Genomic DNA, 19,051 nt, shown 5'->3' with positions numbered 1-19,051 from the left:
AGACGCAAAAATACCAAAAGCATGTCTCTTTGAATCTAGATTCTAGAAATGAGAACCTGCTTTTGTCTGGAAGTTTATTTTGCGTCTTGTGTTGCTGGACCTTCGTAGGAAAACGTAGGAAAAGAAAATAAAACAAATAGAAATCCTAAATGAACGCAGATTGAACTCTGAAGGATTTCCACTTTTAAAGGGAACGCTTCATGTATATTTGAGAGAATAACGTGGAACCAGATCAGAGCTCAGAGTCCGGTAGAAAGCAGTAGAGAGATCTCAGTGGGATCTGGTTCTGGCCCGTTTCCCTTCAGACGTACATCTGCTCCACTCAGCTGCAGTAAACGTTACCCCTCCCTGAACTCTGGCTCGCCTCATGCAGAGCAACAGATGGAGCTGAAGAACACAGGAAACACATCCAATGACACTTTAACCTTCAGACACACACAGACACACAGCTTACCTTAACTTCATCAGGATGACGTCAGAGCATGCAACTGATCCTGCACAGAAGAAACGACGGAGAAGATTCAAACCATGGAACGAATTACATTTAAGTTACATAGGACAGAATTCATTTATTAACCTGCCATCTGATGATCAAATATGAGAAATGCATGGAATAAATTCACAAAGCACAAAGTGAATTGAATTCTTTTTATTGGTATACAAACAGTGCTCATGTGAAAATACAGTTTGGTGTATTTTCAGGTGACTTTAGTCAAAAAAAGGACCATCCGTGTGGACTCGTGAAGTGTTTGGTTCGGGCTCGACTGCAGCTCCCGTGAAGCTCACAGCTGGATGTGGACACAAAGAGACAGAGACAAGAGGGTCAGAACAGAACAGAGAGGATGCTGGGAAACAGAGCGATAGCGTACAGGTCCGGGCCTGTCGTTATATTAAACATCACGGCAGATGATGAGTTGAGAGAGTTGAGAGATATTTCTCTTCCCTCAGCAGAGAGAACAACTTCTCTGTTTGTTTTACAGCCTTCAGAACCATTAAATGAAATTAACGACGGCTTCTTGTAGTTTTTCTCGGCGGTTTCAATCACATTCAACATCTGCTAATAAGCACTAAAGTCAAAGTAGAGCCGAGGCTGCTGGGAATTAGTTCTGCAGGTTATAAACCAGAGCTGGACTCATTAACATGATGATGATTCTGATGATGAGACCAAGAAAGATCATTCTGAGGGGAAGACGTTTCATGGAAATCCATCGAACATTTGTTGAGATATTTCACTAAAAAACTGCAAAAGTCAACGTCATGGTGGCGCTGGAGGAAAAGTCAGAGGATCACCAAAGTTATTAGGATTCATCCTCTGGGGAACATGAACGTCTGAACAGAATTACAGAGCGATCCGTCCAGTAGTTGTTGAGATATTTCAGTTGGGACCAAAGTGGTGGACTGCCTGACACAGCCATCCAGAGATCTGCACCGCTAACGTAAAGAATACTTGACTATGACTTGCCCCAAACTGCATGTGATTATCATAAAGTGGGCATGTCTGTAAAGGGGAGACTCGTGGGTACCCACAGAACCCATTTACATTCACTGATCTGGAGGTCAGAGGTCAAGGGACCCCTTTGAACATGGACATGACAGTTTTCCTCACCAAATGTGTCTCGGGTGTTTCTGTACCTGAGAGCTCACCTGATGTGCTTCAGTCGACCTCCTTCTTCAGGTATCTCTTCATGACTGAAGCCACGTCTCCTCCCTCGCTGCCCTCCGCCTCCAGTCTTTCTCCCTGCGGCCTGTCAAACCGCCGTCGAGGCCCCGCCCCCTGAGAACTTCCTCCCTGGGAACTTCCTCCCGATCCCCCGGAGCTGGACGACTCCGTCTCAGAGCCCTTCCTGCTGCGCGTGGAAGGCGGCAGCTCTCCGAAGTGGACGCTCAGCGCCCTCCTGCCTCCTCGGACCGAGCCCGCCAGGCTGCTGGCGGACTGAGCTCTCCGGATGGCGGGCAGGATGTCGGAGGCCGCGTCGTCGCGGTCCTCGATCAGGCGGCGGTTCTGGAAGACCATGGGTTCTGAACCCAGAGATCCTTCGCCTCCATCCTCTGAAGCCAGACTTCCCAGCATGCACCTCCTCAGCGCCTGAGGGGAGCGCTGCACGGGGGTCGTCCGGGAGCGCAGGGGTTGGTCTGGGTCCTCCTCCGGGATGGACAGGGACGGAGGCTGATGGCGAACGGCGAGGGGCGACGCCAAGGAGGAGAGGCGTGGCAGGGAGGGAACCGAAGAGAGGGAGTCGCTGGAGTTGAAGCGAGAGAGTTTGGCTCCAGATGTTGAGGTGGCAGATGTCGGAGCGTCACCGATGGAGCGAGCGCTGGCGGCGCGAGGCAGGAGCGGGGAGGGCGGTTTGAGGATGCTGGGGCCGGGCCGGGGCTCCTGGAGGTCACCTGGACCGAGAGACAGCGCCGAGGCTCTCCGTCTGAGAGTCGACGCCGCCGTCGTTTGATACACCGGCAGGGAGACGGCGCTGCCGGCTCCTTCTCCCGCGTCGCCGCCGGCTCTGCGCTTACGGAGTCCGTCCAGCAGCTCAGACAGCGCCGAGGAGGACGGGGCCCGACTGGGACCTCTGGTACCTCCGACTCCCGCCTCAGAGCCTTCGTCATCAGGATCCACACAAGACCTACAGAGGCAGAACAGAGACGCTCACTTTTAACACTTAACACGTCTTTTACTAAACCAAGTACCGAGTAGTTCGTTGTGTTTTCTTTCACCACGTCTTTAAAACTCTTTAAAACTGTTTCAAACTGTTTCAAACTGTTTAGAGCTGTTTAGAGCTGGCACCGTAATCCAGGAGAAAATGAGTTTCCCTCCAAACGTAATTGAGAATGTAGTTTAGTTGTTTGGGAACGAAACGTTTCAGACATTTTCTACCTTTTTTTCAGAAGTGTCAGACTTTTTTTCTGCCTTTCTTCTGCAGACATTTGTCGGACACATTTTTGCCTTTATCGATAATTTTTCAGACAATTTTTTGACAATTTTCAGACTTTTTTTCGGACATATGTCGGACTTTTCATTTCCCTTTCTTACACCTTTTTGGACATTTTTTGGATTTTGTTTTGAACGTATGTCAGACTTTTGTTCTGCTCTTTCTTCGGCCTTATTTTGCCTTTTTTTGGACACTTTTCAGATATTTTTCTGACTTTTTTCCTAACATTTTTCGGATATTTGTCTTGGACATATGTCGGACTTTTCCTCTGCGTTTCCTTTGACCTTTCTTCAGACATTTTTCAGACTTTTTTCTGACATTGTTTTTGTCTTTTTTTCAGAGATTTTTCTGAACATACGCCAGACTTTTGTTCAGCTTTCTTCTGCTGCTTTTTGGACATTTGTTTTGCCTTTTTTTGGACACTTTTCGTTTATTTTTCAGACTTTTTCTCGGACATATATCATACTTTCCCTCTGCATTTCCTTTGCCTTTCCTTAAGCATTTCTTGAGACTTTTTTTCGGACATATGTCAGACCTTTTTTCTGCCTTTCTTCGGACATTTTTTCAGATTTTTTTGACATTTTTCAGACTTTTTTTCGGACATATATATCAGATGTTTTTTGTGCCTTTCTTTTGCCTTTTTTTTGGACATTTGAGACATGGTTGGAAAATGACATTCACAATTTCACAGAGCCCGGTGATGTCTTCAATTAGCTTATTTTGTCCGACCAACAGTCCTAATCTTTAAGATATTCAAATGAGCAGAGAAAGTTTGGCATGTTTGATTGAAAAATGACCAAAACACTGAATCACTTATCTAAATAGTTGCTGGTTGTTGCAGCTCTACAAACATCTGTGAGTGGAGGTTAATTACCGGAAGCTGTAGGTGCTCATGGTGTCAGCGAGAGACTGGCGTCCTCCCTGGCTGCTGATGGTACTGCTGCCGTACGGCGAGCCGCCGCCGCGGGATCCTCCTCTGGGAACTCCTAACCAATGACGGATCCCCTCTCCTACATCCTCCGTCCCGATAGAGCCCACACTGGACACCGAGTCACTGCAGAGCAACATCACACTTTATCACAGCCAATATAAATATACATATATATATACTATTAGCTGCATAATTTTGCATGCAAGCACATTACAGACTGCAGCTCAACACATGATGATTCCACTGCCAGTCAGGGGAGGATTACAGTCCGAGCTGCATCCTCATCATCTGTCAAAGACAGTGAATCACAGTTGAAGCATCAAGTTTGTCTTTTTTTCATCCTCTTGCATCAAATGCAGGTTAAAAGCTACGGCCATAAAGATTTACACATCTAGATCTGTCCCATAATATGCTGAATATCTGGAAGAAGATTGAGCATCTTAAAGTCGCTGTGCAGACGATATTATCACCCAGAGGTAGAATAAAGAAGACTCTGGAATGCTACCATCAGATAAATAAATACCATTGATTTCCATCCATGTCAGGTTCGTTATTACATCAGCATAAAGACACGTAAAACTTGTACGACATACATTTTTAACTGGTCCTTATGCTTGTGGAAAAGTAGGAACAATGTAAATAGTGAAGCTCCAGTAAAAACATAATGTTTAAAGATGACGATGTGGTGCAGCGGAGGCTCACGGTCTGTTAGTAGCCATGCACGCAGCCATTTTCACTTGAGTCACCTTAAAGGATTATTTTTGTAGTTTTGGCCGCCGTTCCTTCACTTTTCCTTTAGTAACAATAAAACTACTCACAAAGTTAATTGTTAAAATCTGTGAACACAATGGGCCGTCTCTTACACCCGGGGCAAAACGCAACACAAATGTAATTGCTAGTTTCAGACCGACGCCGTTGTGTTGTTGAAGTAGTGAATGTACTTGCGCCCATCTAAAATATAAATAAGGGGTGAAATGCAAAGGGAAGATTGTGCAGACATAAATAAATGTATAAAAACATAAATAAATACATACATTTAAAAATAAATACAAGATAAATAAAGAATAAATGCAAATATAAATAAATGCAAAATAAATGCAAAAAATAAATAAATAAATTTAAATATTAATACATAATAAATAAGGGAACTAATACAAAGATAAATAAATAAAGACACAAATTAAAACAGATTATTTATTATTATTATTATTATTATTATTATTATTTATGTCACATTTTATCAATTAATTAATTAATGGCTACATTTATATTTTAATATTAAATGTACTTGCACCCATCTAAAAAAATAAATAAGGGGTGAAATACAAAGGGAAAATTGTGCAGACATAAATAAATGCATAAATACATACATTTAAAAATAAATAAATGATAAATAAAGAATAAATGCAAAAATAAATACAAATAAATACAAAAATAAATAAATAAATATTAATACATTTTAAATACTAATAAAAGTAAATACATGAATAAAGCACAAAGCATAAATGCATAAAGCAGTATATTTGTCCACTCCCATGTTGATAAGAGTATTAAATACTTGACTAAATCTCCCTTTAAGGTACATTTTGAAGAGATAAAAAATGTGCGATTAATCATGATTAACTATTTTAATCTATTGACATCCCTAATGGAAATACGACTGGTGACAATTCCAATATATGAACAAATTATCCTCTTTCAATCGTTAACAGTTAAATAATATCCAAATATTATATTCAAATGGACGCATTTGGAAGGTGGCAGTTGCTGTTGAGTTCATCTGGTTGAGGGATACGTCTGACAAGAAGAAGGTTTGGAGACGCTGGTTTAGATAATCTGACTTTGTTTTATCGTCGTGTTCTCAGATCCCATCATTTCCTTTAGGTGAGTTCAGTTTTATCATAACTGATAGATAATGACGGCCAAAACTAGTTGTAATAGGTCAGGATGATCCTTTAAGAGGTCAAGTTCTCTTCCATATGTAATTCAACGTTTAATGATGCCACTCCAAGGCCTGATGGGATGTTCAGGTCACACACACACATTCGTGAGGCTCTTACAGGTCTTTCTTTCGAGTCAAGGACTCCACAGCAGTTTGAGCGCTGGAGTGAAAGGCAGAGTGGTGACAGGTTGAGTTTACACGTACAGACGTGATGGTTTAAGGACGGAGGAGGACGGCGGTGATAAGCCACTCACCTCTCAGAGTCGCTCTCGTCGCTCGACTCCACCTCCTCCAGGGCGGCCTGCAGATCCACGATGCGGCGGATGGATGTCTCCAGGTCGGCCTGTAGCGTCTGTCTGACGGCGTTGAGCTCCTCCACCTGCATCTCCTGCAACGCAAACATGAGATTAACCCTCTGAGACCCACAACAGAGACGTTTGAGTCTTCTTTAAGGGGGTCCAGGGGGTCTTTAGGGGAGATAGCAGGTCAACAGTAGATGTCACATAGAAGTGGTGTACATCATCTGAAAGCTGAGAACCTGGAGATTAATCTGAGCTGCAGCTCAGAGCTGTTTAGAACATTATAATAGAAGTATATGATGGTCATCCTCATGCTTTATTATGTCTCATAAGTTGTTGCAGCAGTTTTTGGGTTGATACCATTTGTTACACAGATCTGGTGCTAAATTTAACATTTTTGACACTTTTTCGAACACGTCGGACTTTTCTTCAACCTTCTTTTGGACATTTTTTCAGACTTTTTTTTCAGACTTTTGTCAGATCTTTTTTTTCAGACTTTTTTTCAGACATTTCTCAGATCTTTTTTTTCAGACTTTTTTTTCGGACATTTTTTCAGACTTTTTGTTCAGAGTTTTTTTTCGGACATTTTTTCAGACTTTTTTTTCGGACATTTTTTCAGACTTTTTTTTCAGACTTTTTTTTCAGATTTTTTTTTCAGACTTTTTTTTCGGACTTTTTTCAGATTTTTTTCGGACTTTTTTTTCGGACTTTTTTTCAGACTTTTTTTTCGGAAATTTGTTCAGACTTTTTGTTCAGACTTTTTTTTCAGCCATTTTTCTGATCTTTTTTTTCAGACTTTTTTTAAGACATTTTTCGGCCTTTTTCAGACATTTTTTCGGACATATATTGGATTTTTCTTGTGCCTTTTTTTTGGACATTTGAGACATGGTTGGAAAAATTACATCCACAATTTCCTAGACATTTTTCTGACTTCTTTCGGACATTTTTTTGCGTGACACTTTTTGGATATTTTTCTTAAATTTTTTGGCCTTTTTTAATTACAATTTTTTTCAGACACACCATTTGAGAATAGGAGACAATAACACATTTATACTGCATGCAAAAAAAACTGCATGTTATTATCATAAAGTTGGCATGTCTGTAGAGGGGAGACTCGTGGGTACCCATAGAACCCATTTACATTCACACATCTGGAGGTTAGAGGTCAAGGGACCCCTTTGAAGTTTTATTCTCGGACAATTTTCTGACTTTTTTTGGACATTTTCTCGGACAAAACCCCTGACACATTCACATATCTGGAGGTGAGAGGTCAAGGGACCCCTTTGAAAATGGACATGACAGTTTTTTTTTTGAGCATTATTTAGCCAATGGATCTCTTAGGTTTTCTAGTTTCATGGTTTTCAGTTTCCGCAGGTCTCCGAGGGTTAAAGTATGTTTATTGACATGGCGGCGCTCACCTTCAACGGGTCCAGCTGTGTGTGTTTTGTTTTGTGACAACCTGTAAAGACCCCGAAGGTCCAATCCGCCACAGCAATTACCTCCATTCTAGCCTATATTAGCTCATCAGTCAAACACTGAATGTCCAATGGCATGTCCTCTCTCACACACAGTCCTACGACCTCTGCAGCCTCTGCTGCTGCTGACGCTACTTAGAAAGAAAAACGGTTACATACGGACGCTGACATCGGGGGGGAATAAAGTGATTTATTAATTCATCTCGTCTACTTCTACTGTCTCTCTAGCATCCTGTCACACACACACGCACACACACGCACACACACACGAGCTTCCAGGCTTTCAAAGTTATTGGCTTTGTTGGCGTTGAGGAGACGGGGTGTGGGTGCAGCGGTTGTCATAGAGACACATAACCATGTATGAATGTGTGTGTGTGTGTGTGTGTGTTCATAACCTTGAAGAGACAATGAGGATTAATCACAGTCAGAGAGAGAAAGCAGGATGAGGGAGAGATGACGTTAAGAACGGTGGTGGAGGAGGAGGAGGAGGAGGAGGAGGAGGAGGAGGAGGAGGAGTGTGTATGAATATGTCTATTCAGTGTGTGTGTGTGTGGTAGGTTGTTAAAGGGCATCCTTGTGTGTGTGTGTGTGTGTGTGTGTGTGTGTGTGTTGCTTGCTTTGTGCTAATAACTGAATAATTATTGGAGCTCCTTCTCTTCTGCTCAGAGGTCACCAAGAAATCTGCTGTGAGTGAGAACAAGAACCAGAGAAGAGAAGTAAGTCTGAGTTTAGCTGGTGAAATATTTAAAATCTCTCTGGATTCATGACGTCTTCACTAGAACGGACTCATAGAAGAAGAAAGAGGTTTAACTTCACCTTTTCTTTAATGGATGTTTCTTTAGACTGAGACTGGCTGAGACTAGAAAGTATGATGCTGAGATCAGGGAACATGGCGACCCATGGATGGATTACTGGACGGGTCTACCGGGGACAAAGTGTCAGAGGCCCCCCCGCCTCTAGCACAAATCAACTACAAAGAGACTCAAAGCGACTATAAACAAACCCAAAGTGACTACAAACTACAAAGAGACACAAATCAACTACAGAGACTCAAAGCAACTAGAAAGAGACTCAAAGCAACTACAAACAGACCTTAAGTGACTAGAAAGAGACACAAATCAACTACAAAGAGACTCAAAGCGACTACAAAGAGGCACAAATCAACTACAAAGAGACTCAAAGCAACTACAAAGAGGCACAAATCAACTACAAAGAGACTCAAACGACTACAAAGAGGCACAAATCAACTACAAAGAGACTCAAAGCAACTACAAAGAGGCACAAATCAACTACAAAGAGACTCAAACGACTACAAAGAGGCACAAATCAACTACAAAGAGACTCAAAGCAACTACAAACTACAAAGAGACTCAAAGCAACTAGAAAGAGACTCAAAGCGACTACAAACAGACCGTAAGTGACTATAAAGAGACACAAATCAACTACAAACAGACCCAAAGCGACTACAAAGAGACTCAAAGCGACTACACAGAGACACAAATCAACTACAAACAGACCCAAAGCAACCATAAAGAGACTCAAAGCGACTACAAACAGACCCAAAGTGACTACATGTCACACTTTTGTCACATTTGAATAAATCAAAACAACAACAGCAGATGAAAACCTCCACGAGACTCAAAGAAATGGAGCTAGTCGTAGAGACACTTTACTTTGGCGTCCGTGCTACCTGCAGACGGATCAGCGGCGCTCCACCTGCAGACGGATCACCGGCGCTCCACCTGCAGACGGATCAGCGGCGCTCCACCTGCAGACGGATCACCGGCGCTCTACCTGCAGACGGATCACCGGCGCTCTACCTGCAGACGGATCAGCGGCGCTCCACCTGCAGACGGATCACCGGCGCTCTACCTGCAGACGGATCAGCGGCGCTCCACCTGCAGACGGATCACCGGCGCTCTACCTGCAGACGGATCAGCGGCGCTCTACCTGCAGACGGATCACCGGCGCTCTACCTGCAGACGGATCAGCGGCGCTCCACCTGCAGACGGATCACCGGCGCTCCACCTGCAGACGGATCAGCGGCGCTCTACCTGCAGACGGATCACCGGCGCTCTACCTGCAGACGGATCAGCGGCGCTCCACCTGCAGACGGATCACCGGCGCTCTACCTGCAGACGGATCACCGGCGCTCTACCTGCAGACGGATCACCGGCGCTCTACCTGCAGACGGATCACCGGCGCTCTACCTGCAGACGGATCACCGGCGCTCTACCTGCAGACGGATCAGCGGCGCTCTACCTGCAGACGGATCACCGGCGCTCTACCTGCAGACGGATCACCGGCGCTCTACCTGCAGACGGATCACCGGCGCTCTACCTGCAGACGGATCACCGGCGCTCTACCTGCAGACGGATCACCGGCGCTCTACCTGGGCACCACTGAGTGCTAAATATAAACCCCGACAGGCGTTACTCACATCCAAGCTGTGAGACAGCGTTTTTAAAGCTGGTACTTAAAAAGCCCTGGCGAGAAACACTCCCTCCAGGCTATGATTGAAAGCACGCCCCACTTCCAAAGCAGCCGCTTCGCCGCTCGCTGTTCTCAAAACAACAGCTGGTGTATTATCTGGAACATTAGAAAACATCACTTTCATTACCGCGCGAGTTTGATCATCACGGCGGCGCTGACAGCAGGACGGAGACGAGGCTTCCTGCTCACTTCTCAGACTGTCAGCACATAAACACTCTTTATGTGTCGGAGGCCTTCTCAGAGCTGCTTTTAATTACCAGAGTTTAGCCGGATGTTCGACAGGATCTGGTTACTAAATAGATCATCCAGAACCTCACCGAGCTGATACACACCTTTAAACTAAATAATGTTCCTGTTATTGATCTGATGGGTCAATATGCTGATTACATTTAAAATAATGTCACCTTACTGTAGGTATCCTTTGGGTCAGTTAGAGGTCATGAATGCTGCGTATTTATAAGCAAGGGCTGTCAGAGTAAATGGGTTTATATTGAAGTTTTAATGCCACTAAGTTCTTTAACGCAAATTGCATTTTTTAGGTTGTAGCGGCTCAGTTTTTAAGTTAAGGTTAAGATACTGGTAGAAAAATCTGAAAAATTACCGAAAAAATGTCCCCAAAAAATTACAAAAAAGTCAAAGAAAGGCAGAAGAAAAGTCTGAAAAATGTCTGAAAAATTAACAAAAAAAAATCCAAGAAATGCGTAAGAAAAGTCCAAATGCAAAGAGAATCTGATGAATCCATCGGTACCAATCATGTCATACTAGCTTGTCAGGAAGGAGGTTAAATAACGCTCCAAACTCACACTAAACTCCGTTGAAGGTGAGTGACGCCATGTCAACAAACATCCTTTAACACTCGGAGACCTGCTACTGGTATCATATGAAACTAGAAAACCTGATGAATCCATTGGTAACAACCATGTCATACTAGCTTGTAAATAACGCTCCAAACTAGCTAAACAGGGCCAAAATATTACAGAAAAATGCAGAAGAAAAGCAGAAGAAAAATCTGAAAAAATTACCAAAAAATGTCACCAAAAAAGTCAAAGAAAGGCAGAATAAAAGTCTGAAAAATGTCCAAAAGATATCTGAAAAATTACAGAAAAATGTCCGAAAAATTCACAAAACAAATCCATAAAAGGCAGAAGAAAAGTCCAAAAAATGTAAAGAAAAAAGTCTGAAAAATTAAACTATAAAACCTAAAGAATCCATCGGCACCAACCATGTCATATTAGCTGGTCCCTTGACCTCTGACCTCCAGATCAGTGAATGTAAATGGGTTCTATGGGTACCCACGAGTCTCCCCTTTACAGACATGCCCACTTTGTGATAATCACATGCAGTTTGGGGCAAGTCATAGTCAAGTCAGCACACTGACACACTGACAGCTGTTGTTGCCTGTTGGGCTGCAGTTTGCCATGTTATGATTGGAGCATATTGTTTTATGCTAAATGCAGTACCTGTGAGGGTTTCTGGATCAATATCTGTTATTGTTTTGTGTTGATAATTGATTTACAATAATAAATATATACATACATTTACATAAAGCAGCAGATTTGTCCACTCCCATGTTGATAAGAGGATTAAATACTTGACTAATCTCCTTTAAAGTTAATTTAGAACAGATAAAAAATGTGAGATTAATTAAATATTCTAATCGATTGACAGCCTCTAGAAGAAAAATGCATTGTTGACCTGTTTTTATTAACTTCTGAAAAGTTGATGTTTGGGAGACACATGGACAGTGATGTGTGTGTGCGTGTGTGTGTGTGTGTGCGTGTGTGTGTGTGTGTGTGTGTGTGTGTGTGTGTGTGTGTGTGTGTGTGTGCGTGCGTGTGTGTGTGTGTGTGTGTGTGTGTGTGTGTGTGTGTGTGTGTGTGTGTGCGTGTGCGTGTGTGTGCGTGTGTGTGCGTGCGTGTGTGTGTGTGTGTGTGTGTGTGTGTGTGTGTGTGTGTGTGTGTGTGTGTGTGTGTGTGTGCGTGTGTGTGTGTGTGTGTGTGTGTGTGTGTGTGTGTGTGTGTGCGTGTGTGTGCGTGTGTGTGTGTGTGTGTGTACATGAGACCGGATGGAGCTCGGCGGCGATAACAGCAGCAGTTATCTCCACCATCTGCTGTCTGTTATCTGTGGTCTGATATGAGACTGACTGCAGCAGCAGTGTGAGTGTGAGCGTTACCAGCTCCATGCGTCTGCGGCTGCTGTCCTGCTCCCTCTGGACCAGCTCCTCCATCTCCATCCTCATGTCCTGCAGGCGCTGCTGGTAGTAGCGGGCGTTCTCTCTCTCCCGGGCCTCGGCCTGGGCGCTCTGCTCCAGCTCCTCACCCAGACGGACCACGCTGTCCCTTAAACGCAGCACCAGCACCTGCACATCACAGGAAGCGGGTCAGCATTTCAATAACATGTTTATTAATAATAATAATAATAATAATCAATAATAATAATAATCATGTGTTGACATTGAGAATGTGGTCTCACCTCAAACCTCTTGACTTGACCTCTCTGGAACTCCAGCTTATTCTCCAGGTCACACACTCGTGCTTCCTGTTTGCTGACGATGCTACGCCCCACGGTGGACGCCTCCAGGAACTGCACCCTGGACACGCGCTGCTGGAGCTGCATCATGAGAGAGAGGAGGGAGAAGCAATATGAATGAATCAGTGAATGTGAAATCAGTGCTCCACCTGAAGCTCCTGTAACAAGGAGGTTAAATGATCCATCACTACAAGCATCATATAAAACCTGAGCTCACCTCTTCCTGCAGAGAGTGTCTCTGCTTCTTCACCTCCTCCAGCTCAGCTTGCAGCTCTCTGATCTGAGAGATATCACTGGAGGACTAAAGCAGAAGAGGAGCGTCACAGACGTTTGACTTCAGGATAAACTAAAGTGACTGATGGAGGTAGAAAGACGAATACCTGAGCAATGAGCGCTTTGTGCTTCTTCATCAGTTCGTTGAGGTCTTCCTGGTCCTCCTCCAGCCTCTTCAGCAGGTCCACCTTCTCATGCTGCAGCAGAGACAGCTGCTCATCCACCTGCACACACACACACACACACACACACACACACACAGAGCGATAGAGAGAAGTCATTTACACATGTTCATAAATAATAACGCAAGCATCTATTGTTTTGGATTTACAGTTTTATGTTATGACGTCAGTCTTTTCTCTGATTCTGGAGACACGTCAGCGTAAACCTTTGTATTTTCTGAGTGTCTGTATTTGTGCACATATGCAGCTTATTAAATGTTCTGCATTCAACGGCTCCTCTCCTTTAAAACATAAAGATAAAAACAGCATCATCTCAGGTTTCTATCAGTATCAGAATCTACGTGTGATATTAAGGCCACATTTCTAATTCCTCTGTTAGACGGCATTGACACCAATTTCATCATCCAGGCTGCCGTTTGAATATGATGATAACGGTGCACATTTTCTCTCCTGGAGGACCAATCACAGCGTGTGAACGTCGGGATGGTCGGTTTCAGAGAGTAACAGAAAAGGTGGAACACAGCTCCCCATAACTGAAGGTCTGACCAGTCAGCGAGCCTCCTGTCCTCCTGTCCTCCTGTCCTCCTGTCCTCCGCTCATCCATTCAGCCGTTTAACCCGTCTCCTAACTGCTCACTCACCACACTCTTCTGTTTGCAGATATTTTCCAGCTCGATGAGAGAGAATCGCCTGAACGCTCTCGGCCTCCAGCCGCCTCGCTTCGCTCTCCTCGAACTGATTGGCGACACACAGAGAGAGAGAGAGAGAGAGAGAGAGATGTATGTAATGTATGTAATGTACCTCAGACTGATTAAGGAGGTGCCAGCGTGGCGGCGGGCGTCAGGTGACAGGTGAGTCCTACCTGGCAGTGCAGGCGCTCTATCTGCTCCCTGCTGCCGTTGGGCAGGTTCTGGCCCGGGTTGTCGACGGTGGATAGAACCAGCTGGGCGTCGGCCAGCAGGGCGTGAGTCCTCTTCAGGTCTCTCCTCAGCTTCTTCTCCACGTCGAAGTCTCTGTGACCGACCTGCAGGACCACACACCTCAGGTTAAAGGGACAGTTTGGATTTGAAGAGGTCCACAGTCAGTGTGTTACCTTCAGTCGATAGAGAAACAGACAGGAGTAGCAGCACGGGAGCAAAGCAATGCACTGAGAGAGGAGAGAGGAGAGAGGAGAGAGGAGAGAGGAGAGGAGAGAGAAGGAAAGAGAGAGGAGAGAGGAGGGAGGAGGGAGGAGAGAGGAGAGAGGAGAGAGGAGGGACAGAGGTGAGAGGAGAGAGGAGGGAGGAGAGAGAGAGAGAGAGAGAGAGAGAGGGGAGAGAGAGAGAGAGAGAGAGAGAGAGAGAGCTGGCTGGAGAGCCTGCAGGGCTGAACCTCCTGCAGGAGGAGTGATGCAGTACCTGGTCACACAGAGTCGCTATGAGTCCCTCCAAGTCGTGCTTCTCATGAATCACCATCTGTTTCTCCTCGTACTCCTGCTCCAACTGCATCTCCAACTGCCTCAGCTACACACACACACACACACACACACACACACACACACACACACACACACACACACACACACACACACACACACACACACACAGAGGGATTGATGGACGAGCAGTTGGAATGAGCTTTTATTGTCCCTGACAGGAGATGTTCCCTGCAGCAGGTTGCATAATGATAAGCATAAAAACATCATCATCTGTGGAAGATGCATAAAAAAATAAAGTGAGGCCTCCCGACGATCTGCTGCTGAATAAATCAGACCGATCGGTGGTTTAGACCCGCCGGAGGGGAGACAATCTAGAGGACACAGCGGTGGTGCATGTACCCAAGTTCTGATACTTTATACTACATCTCAGAGGCCAATATTGTATTTTTTTATCCACTACATCGATCTGGCAGATTCAGATTAATAATACAAAATATAATCAACAAATACATTATGATATAATGATAATTATGATGGATAAAGATGAAACGTTATTGATCCTTTGGTGAAATTCGCAAGCTACCCGGCTGAATATAAAGTCACAAATATTGTTAAATATAAGAGAGTAAGAGTAAATTTTACAAAGTGTGGCGCCCCTTCTTGACATTTTTTGAGAAAGTAACTAAAGTAATCTCCGAGTAGCTTTTTTATTTTCTATTTCATTATTTTGTATTATTATTTATATTTATCATTATGATAAATATATTATTTATATTTGTTTATTTTATTTTACATTTTTTTTTAATTATTATTTGTATTTATTTATTATTATATATATATATATAAAATATTATTTTTATTTTATTTACTTACTTTTTTCTTTTCCTATCATATTTATCAATTTTCCGTTTCTTTTATCGCTTTATTTTATTATAATTAATTCATTTTATTAATATATATATATTAAAATTATTATAATTTTATATTTATGATATATACATAAAGATATTATTATTATTTAATTTATTTACTTTTCTCTTTTTTCTATCATATTTATCAATTTTCTATTTCCTTTATCACTTTATTTTACTATAATTAATTAATTGTATTAATATAAATATATTTAAATTATTATAATTTTATATTTATGATATATATATATATATATATATATATATTATTATTATTATTTAATTTACTTACTTTTTTCTTTTCCTATCATATTTATCAATTTTCCATTTCCTTTATCCCTTTATTTTATTATAATGAATTAATTTTATTAATATATATATTTAAATTATTATTATTTTATATATTTATGATATATATATAAAGATATTATTATTATTTTATTTATTTACTTTTCTCTTTTCTTTACTTTAGTTACTGTCCACCACTGTGTCTGCCTGTGTGAGTTTGATGAGTTTGTTGAGGAAACCTGGAGGAATGTTTGAGCAGAGAAGTGATGTAACTGCTGTCTGGTTGCATAAAATGAAAAAATAAAAAATAATTTAGTGAAAAGAATTAGTTTCCTTCTTTCAGCCGACGAAGGACGCTCAACAAGGAGCCATCTGTACACAAACAACACAATGTTGCTCTCTTACACAACTCAGACTTGGTTCAGCTGCTGGAGGACAATTCATCCTGAACAGGAGAACGGTTTGATACCGTCACGACTAAAGATGCAGAATGATCGGGGGATGTTCCAGGTCGGGCTGTCCTCCACCAAAGACATCCTCAGGACGCTTTCAGAAGTCTGTTTGGCTCGTTTGAATCAGAAACTGACTTTTAGTTTGTTTTCTATTTAGTCTGGTTCAGTTTCATAGTGCACATATTGAAGCGGACCAAATCAAAAATAAAGAAGTTGCTGAGGGGCGTGTACGAAGGAGCAAATTGATATTTTTTTGTCTTGAGAGCTGCCACTTCTATGCAGGAAATTGCTGACTTTTATATTTTGCTGTTAAAGTGTTTTGACTCGTCACTGATCTCCTGTGAATCTCTTCTCCTCCAGGTTATCTCCAATGACTTTATAAAAGTCTCTGTTTTTGTGGACTATATTTATCATGTTTTATGTGTTAAAAAAATACAGATACTTTACAGTCAAAATTATTAAAAATACATTCAAGCAAATCTTCACATTTACGAAGCTGTAACCATGTAATTGTGCATTTTGAGGTTAAAGCAACACATTTGGCGCAGACGTAGGTTTATATGTTATGAAACGATATAGATATATAAGATAGATATCGGGGCCCCTGATAGGTGCTAAATATTCAGAATTGTGTCAGAAGATCACAGACATGTTTATATTACCTCTTTATTTTTTAAGGGTGATTTTAAAAGCCTTAATAAAAAAGCCTATATAATAATGACCAATCGATTAATAGACGAATCCTTTTGTGTGCAAAAATGTGAATTTGTAAAGCTGTCAGATAAATGTAGTGGAGTAGAAGTAGAAAGTGTCATGAGAAGAGAATACTGCAGTAAAGTACGTCCTACTTGTACTTGAGTAAATGTTCTGCCTCTGTTTGGCCTTCAGCTATGAATGGAGAAGTGATTATCTGTGTCGTGTTGACGTACCCGTCTCTGGGAGGACTTGTGGACGTCCTCTAACTCCTCCTCTTTATCCTCCAACTCCTTCTGGTGCATCTGCTTCATCCTCTCCATCTCCATCTCAAAGCGCATGTGGATCTGTCGGAGGAGAGAGGAGAGAGGAGAGGACAGAGGTGAGAGGAGAGGATAGAGGAGAGAGGAGAGAGGAGGAGAGAGGAGAGAGGAGAGAGGAGAGAGGAGAGAGGAGAGAGGAGGAGAGAGGAGAGAGGAGAGAGAGAGGAGAGAGGAGAGAGGAGAGGGGAGAGGAGAGAGGAGAGAGGAGAGAGGAGGTAGGAGGGAGGAGAGAGGAGAGAGGAGAGGACAGAGGTGAGAGGAGAGGATAGAGGAGAGAGGAGAGAGGAGGAGAGAGGAGAGAGGAGAGAGGAGAGAGGAGAGAGGAGAGAGGAGGAGAGAGGAGAGAGGAGAGAGGAGAGAGGAGGTAGGAGGGAGGAGAGAAGAGAGGAGAGGGGAGAGGAGAAAGGAGGGAGGAGAGAGGAGAGGAAAGAGGAGAGAGGAGAGAGGAGAGAGGAGAAGAGAAGAGAGAGGAGAGAGGAGAGGAGAGAGGAGAGAGGAGAGAGGAGAGAGGAGAGAGGAGAGAGGAGAGAGGAGAGAGGAGAGAGGAGAAGAGAAGAGAGAGGAGAGAGGAGAGGAGAGAGGAGAGAATAGAGGAGAGAGGAGAGAGGAGAGAGGAGAGAGGAGAGGAGAGAATAGAGGAGAGAGGAGAGAGGAGAAGAGAGGAGAGAGGAGAGAGGAGAGGAGAGGAGAGAGGAGAGGGGAGAGGAGAGAGGAGAGAGGAGGTAGGAGGTAGGAGGTAGGAGGGAGGAGGGAGGAGAGAGGAGGTAGGAGGGAGGAGAGAGGAGAGGGGAGAGGAGAAAGGAGGGAGGAGAGAGGAGGGAGGAGGGAGGAGAGGGGAGAGAGGAGAGAGGAGAAGAGAGGAGAGAAGAGACAGGAGAGAGGAGAGGGGAGAGAGGAGAGAGGAGAGGAGAGAGGAGAGAGGAGAGAGGAGAGAGGAGAGAGGAGAGGAGAGAAAGAGGAGAGAGGAGAGAGGAGAGAGGAGAGGACAGAGGTGAGAGGAGAGGATAGAGGAGAGAGGAGAGAGGAGGAGAGAGGAGAGAGGAGAGGGGAGAGAGGAGAGAGGAGAGAGGAGAGAGGAGAGAGGAGAGAGGAGAGAGGAGGTAGGAGGGAGGAGAGAGGAGAGAGGAGAGGAGAGAGGAGAGGGGAGAGGAGAAAGGAGGGAGGAGAGAGGAGGGAGGAGGGAGGAGAGGAAAGAGGAGAGAGGAGAGAGGAGAGAGGAGAGAGGAGAGGAGAGAGGGAGAGAGGAGGAGAGAGGAGAGAGGAGAGAGGAGAGAGGAGAGAGGAGAGAGGAGGTAGGAGGGAGGAGGGAGGAGGGAGGAGGGAGGAGAGGGGAGAGGAGAAAGGAGGGAGGAGAGAGGAGGGAGGAGGGAGGAGAGGAAAGAGGAGAGAGGAGAGAGGAGAGAGGAGAAGAGAGGAGAGAGGAGAGAAGATACAGGAGAGAATAGAGGAGAGAGGAGAGAGGAGAGAGGAGAGAGGAGAGAGGAGAGAGGAGAGAGGAGAGAATAGAGGAGAGAATAGAGGAGAGAGGAGAGAGGAGAGAGGAGAGAGGAGAGAGGGAGAGGGGAGAGGAGAGAGGAGAGAGGAGGTAGGAGGTAGGAGGTAGGAGGGAGGAGGGAGGAGAGAGGAGAGGAGAGAGGAGAGGGGAGAGGAGAAAGGAGGGAGGAGAGAGGAGGGAGGAGGGAGGAGAGGGGAGAGAGGAGAGAGGAGAAGAGAGGAGAGAAGAGACAGGAGAGAGGAGAGAGGAGAGAGGAGAGAGGAGAGAGAGGAGAGGAGAGGAGAGGAGAGAGGAGAGAGGAGAGAGGAGAGAGGAGAGGAGGAGAGGAGAGAGGAGAGAGGAGAGAGGAGAGAGGAGAGAGGAGAGAGGAGAGAGGAGAGGAGAGGAGAGGAGAGAGGAGAGAGGAGGAGAGAGGAGAGGAG

The 19,051-nt window shown here is 44.0% G+C and overlaps 1 protein-coding gene across 1 annotated transcript in view; it reads right to left on the bottom strand.

Annotated features, from left to right (window-relative positions):
* Window positions 1-634: 634 nt before the first annotated feature.
* Window positions 635-19,051, bottom strand: part of myo18b (myosin XVIIIB) — a 48,889-nt gene continuing 30,472 nt past the window's right edge. The window contains 14 exon segments of the mRNA XM_074618414.1: window positions 635-788; window positions 1,633-2,621; window positions 3,802-3,981; window positions 5,919-5,960; window positions 6,055-6,188; window positions 12,241-12,426; window positions 12,540-12,677; window positions 12,814-12,897; window positions 12,977-13,093; window positions 13,692-13,728; window positions 13,730-13,785; window positions 13,913-14,074; window positions 14,448-14,552; window positions 17,048-17,158. Of these exon segments, the coding sequence (XP_074474515.1) occupies window positions 1,655-2,621; window positions 3,802-3,981; window positions 5,919-5,960; window positions 6,055-6,188; window positions 12,241-12,426; window positions 12,540-12,677; window positions 12,814-12,897; window positions 12,977-13,093; window positions 13,692-13,728; window positions 13,730-13,785; window positions 13,913-14,074; window positions 14,448-14,552; window positions 17,048-17,158 (2,319 nt within the window). The 3' untranslated portion in view covers window positions 635-788; window positions 1,633-1,654.

The sequence above is a fragment of the Sebastes fasciatus genome, chromosome 19 (genome assembly GCF_043250625.1).
Source record: "Sebastes fasciatus isolate fSebFas1 chromosome 19, fSebFas1.pri, whole genome shotgun sequence".
NCBI lineage: Eukaryota > Metazoa > Chordata > Actinopteri > Perciformes > Sebastidae > Sebastes > Sebastes fasciatus.
This window is presented reverse-complemented; position numbering and strand designations above follow the sequence as displayed.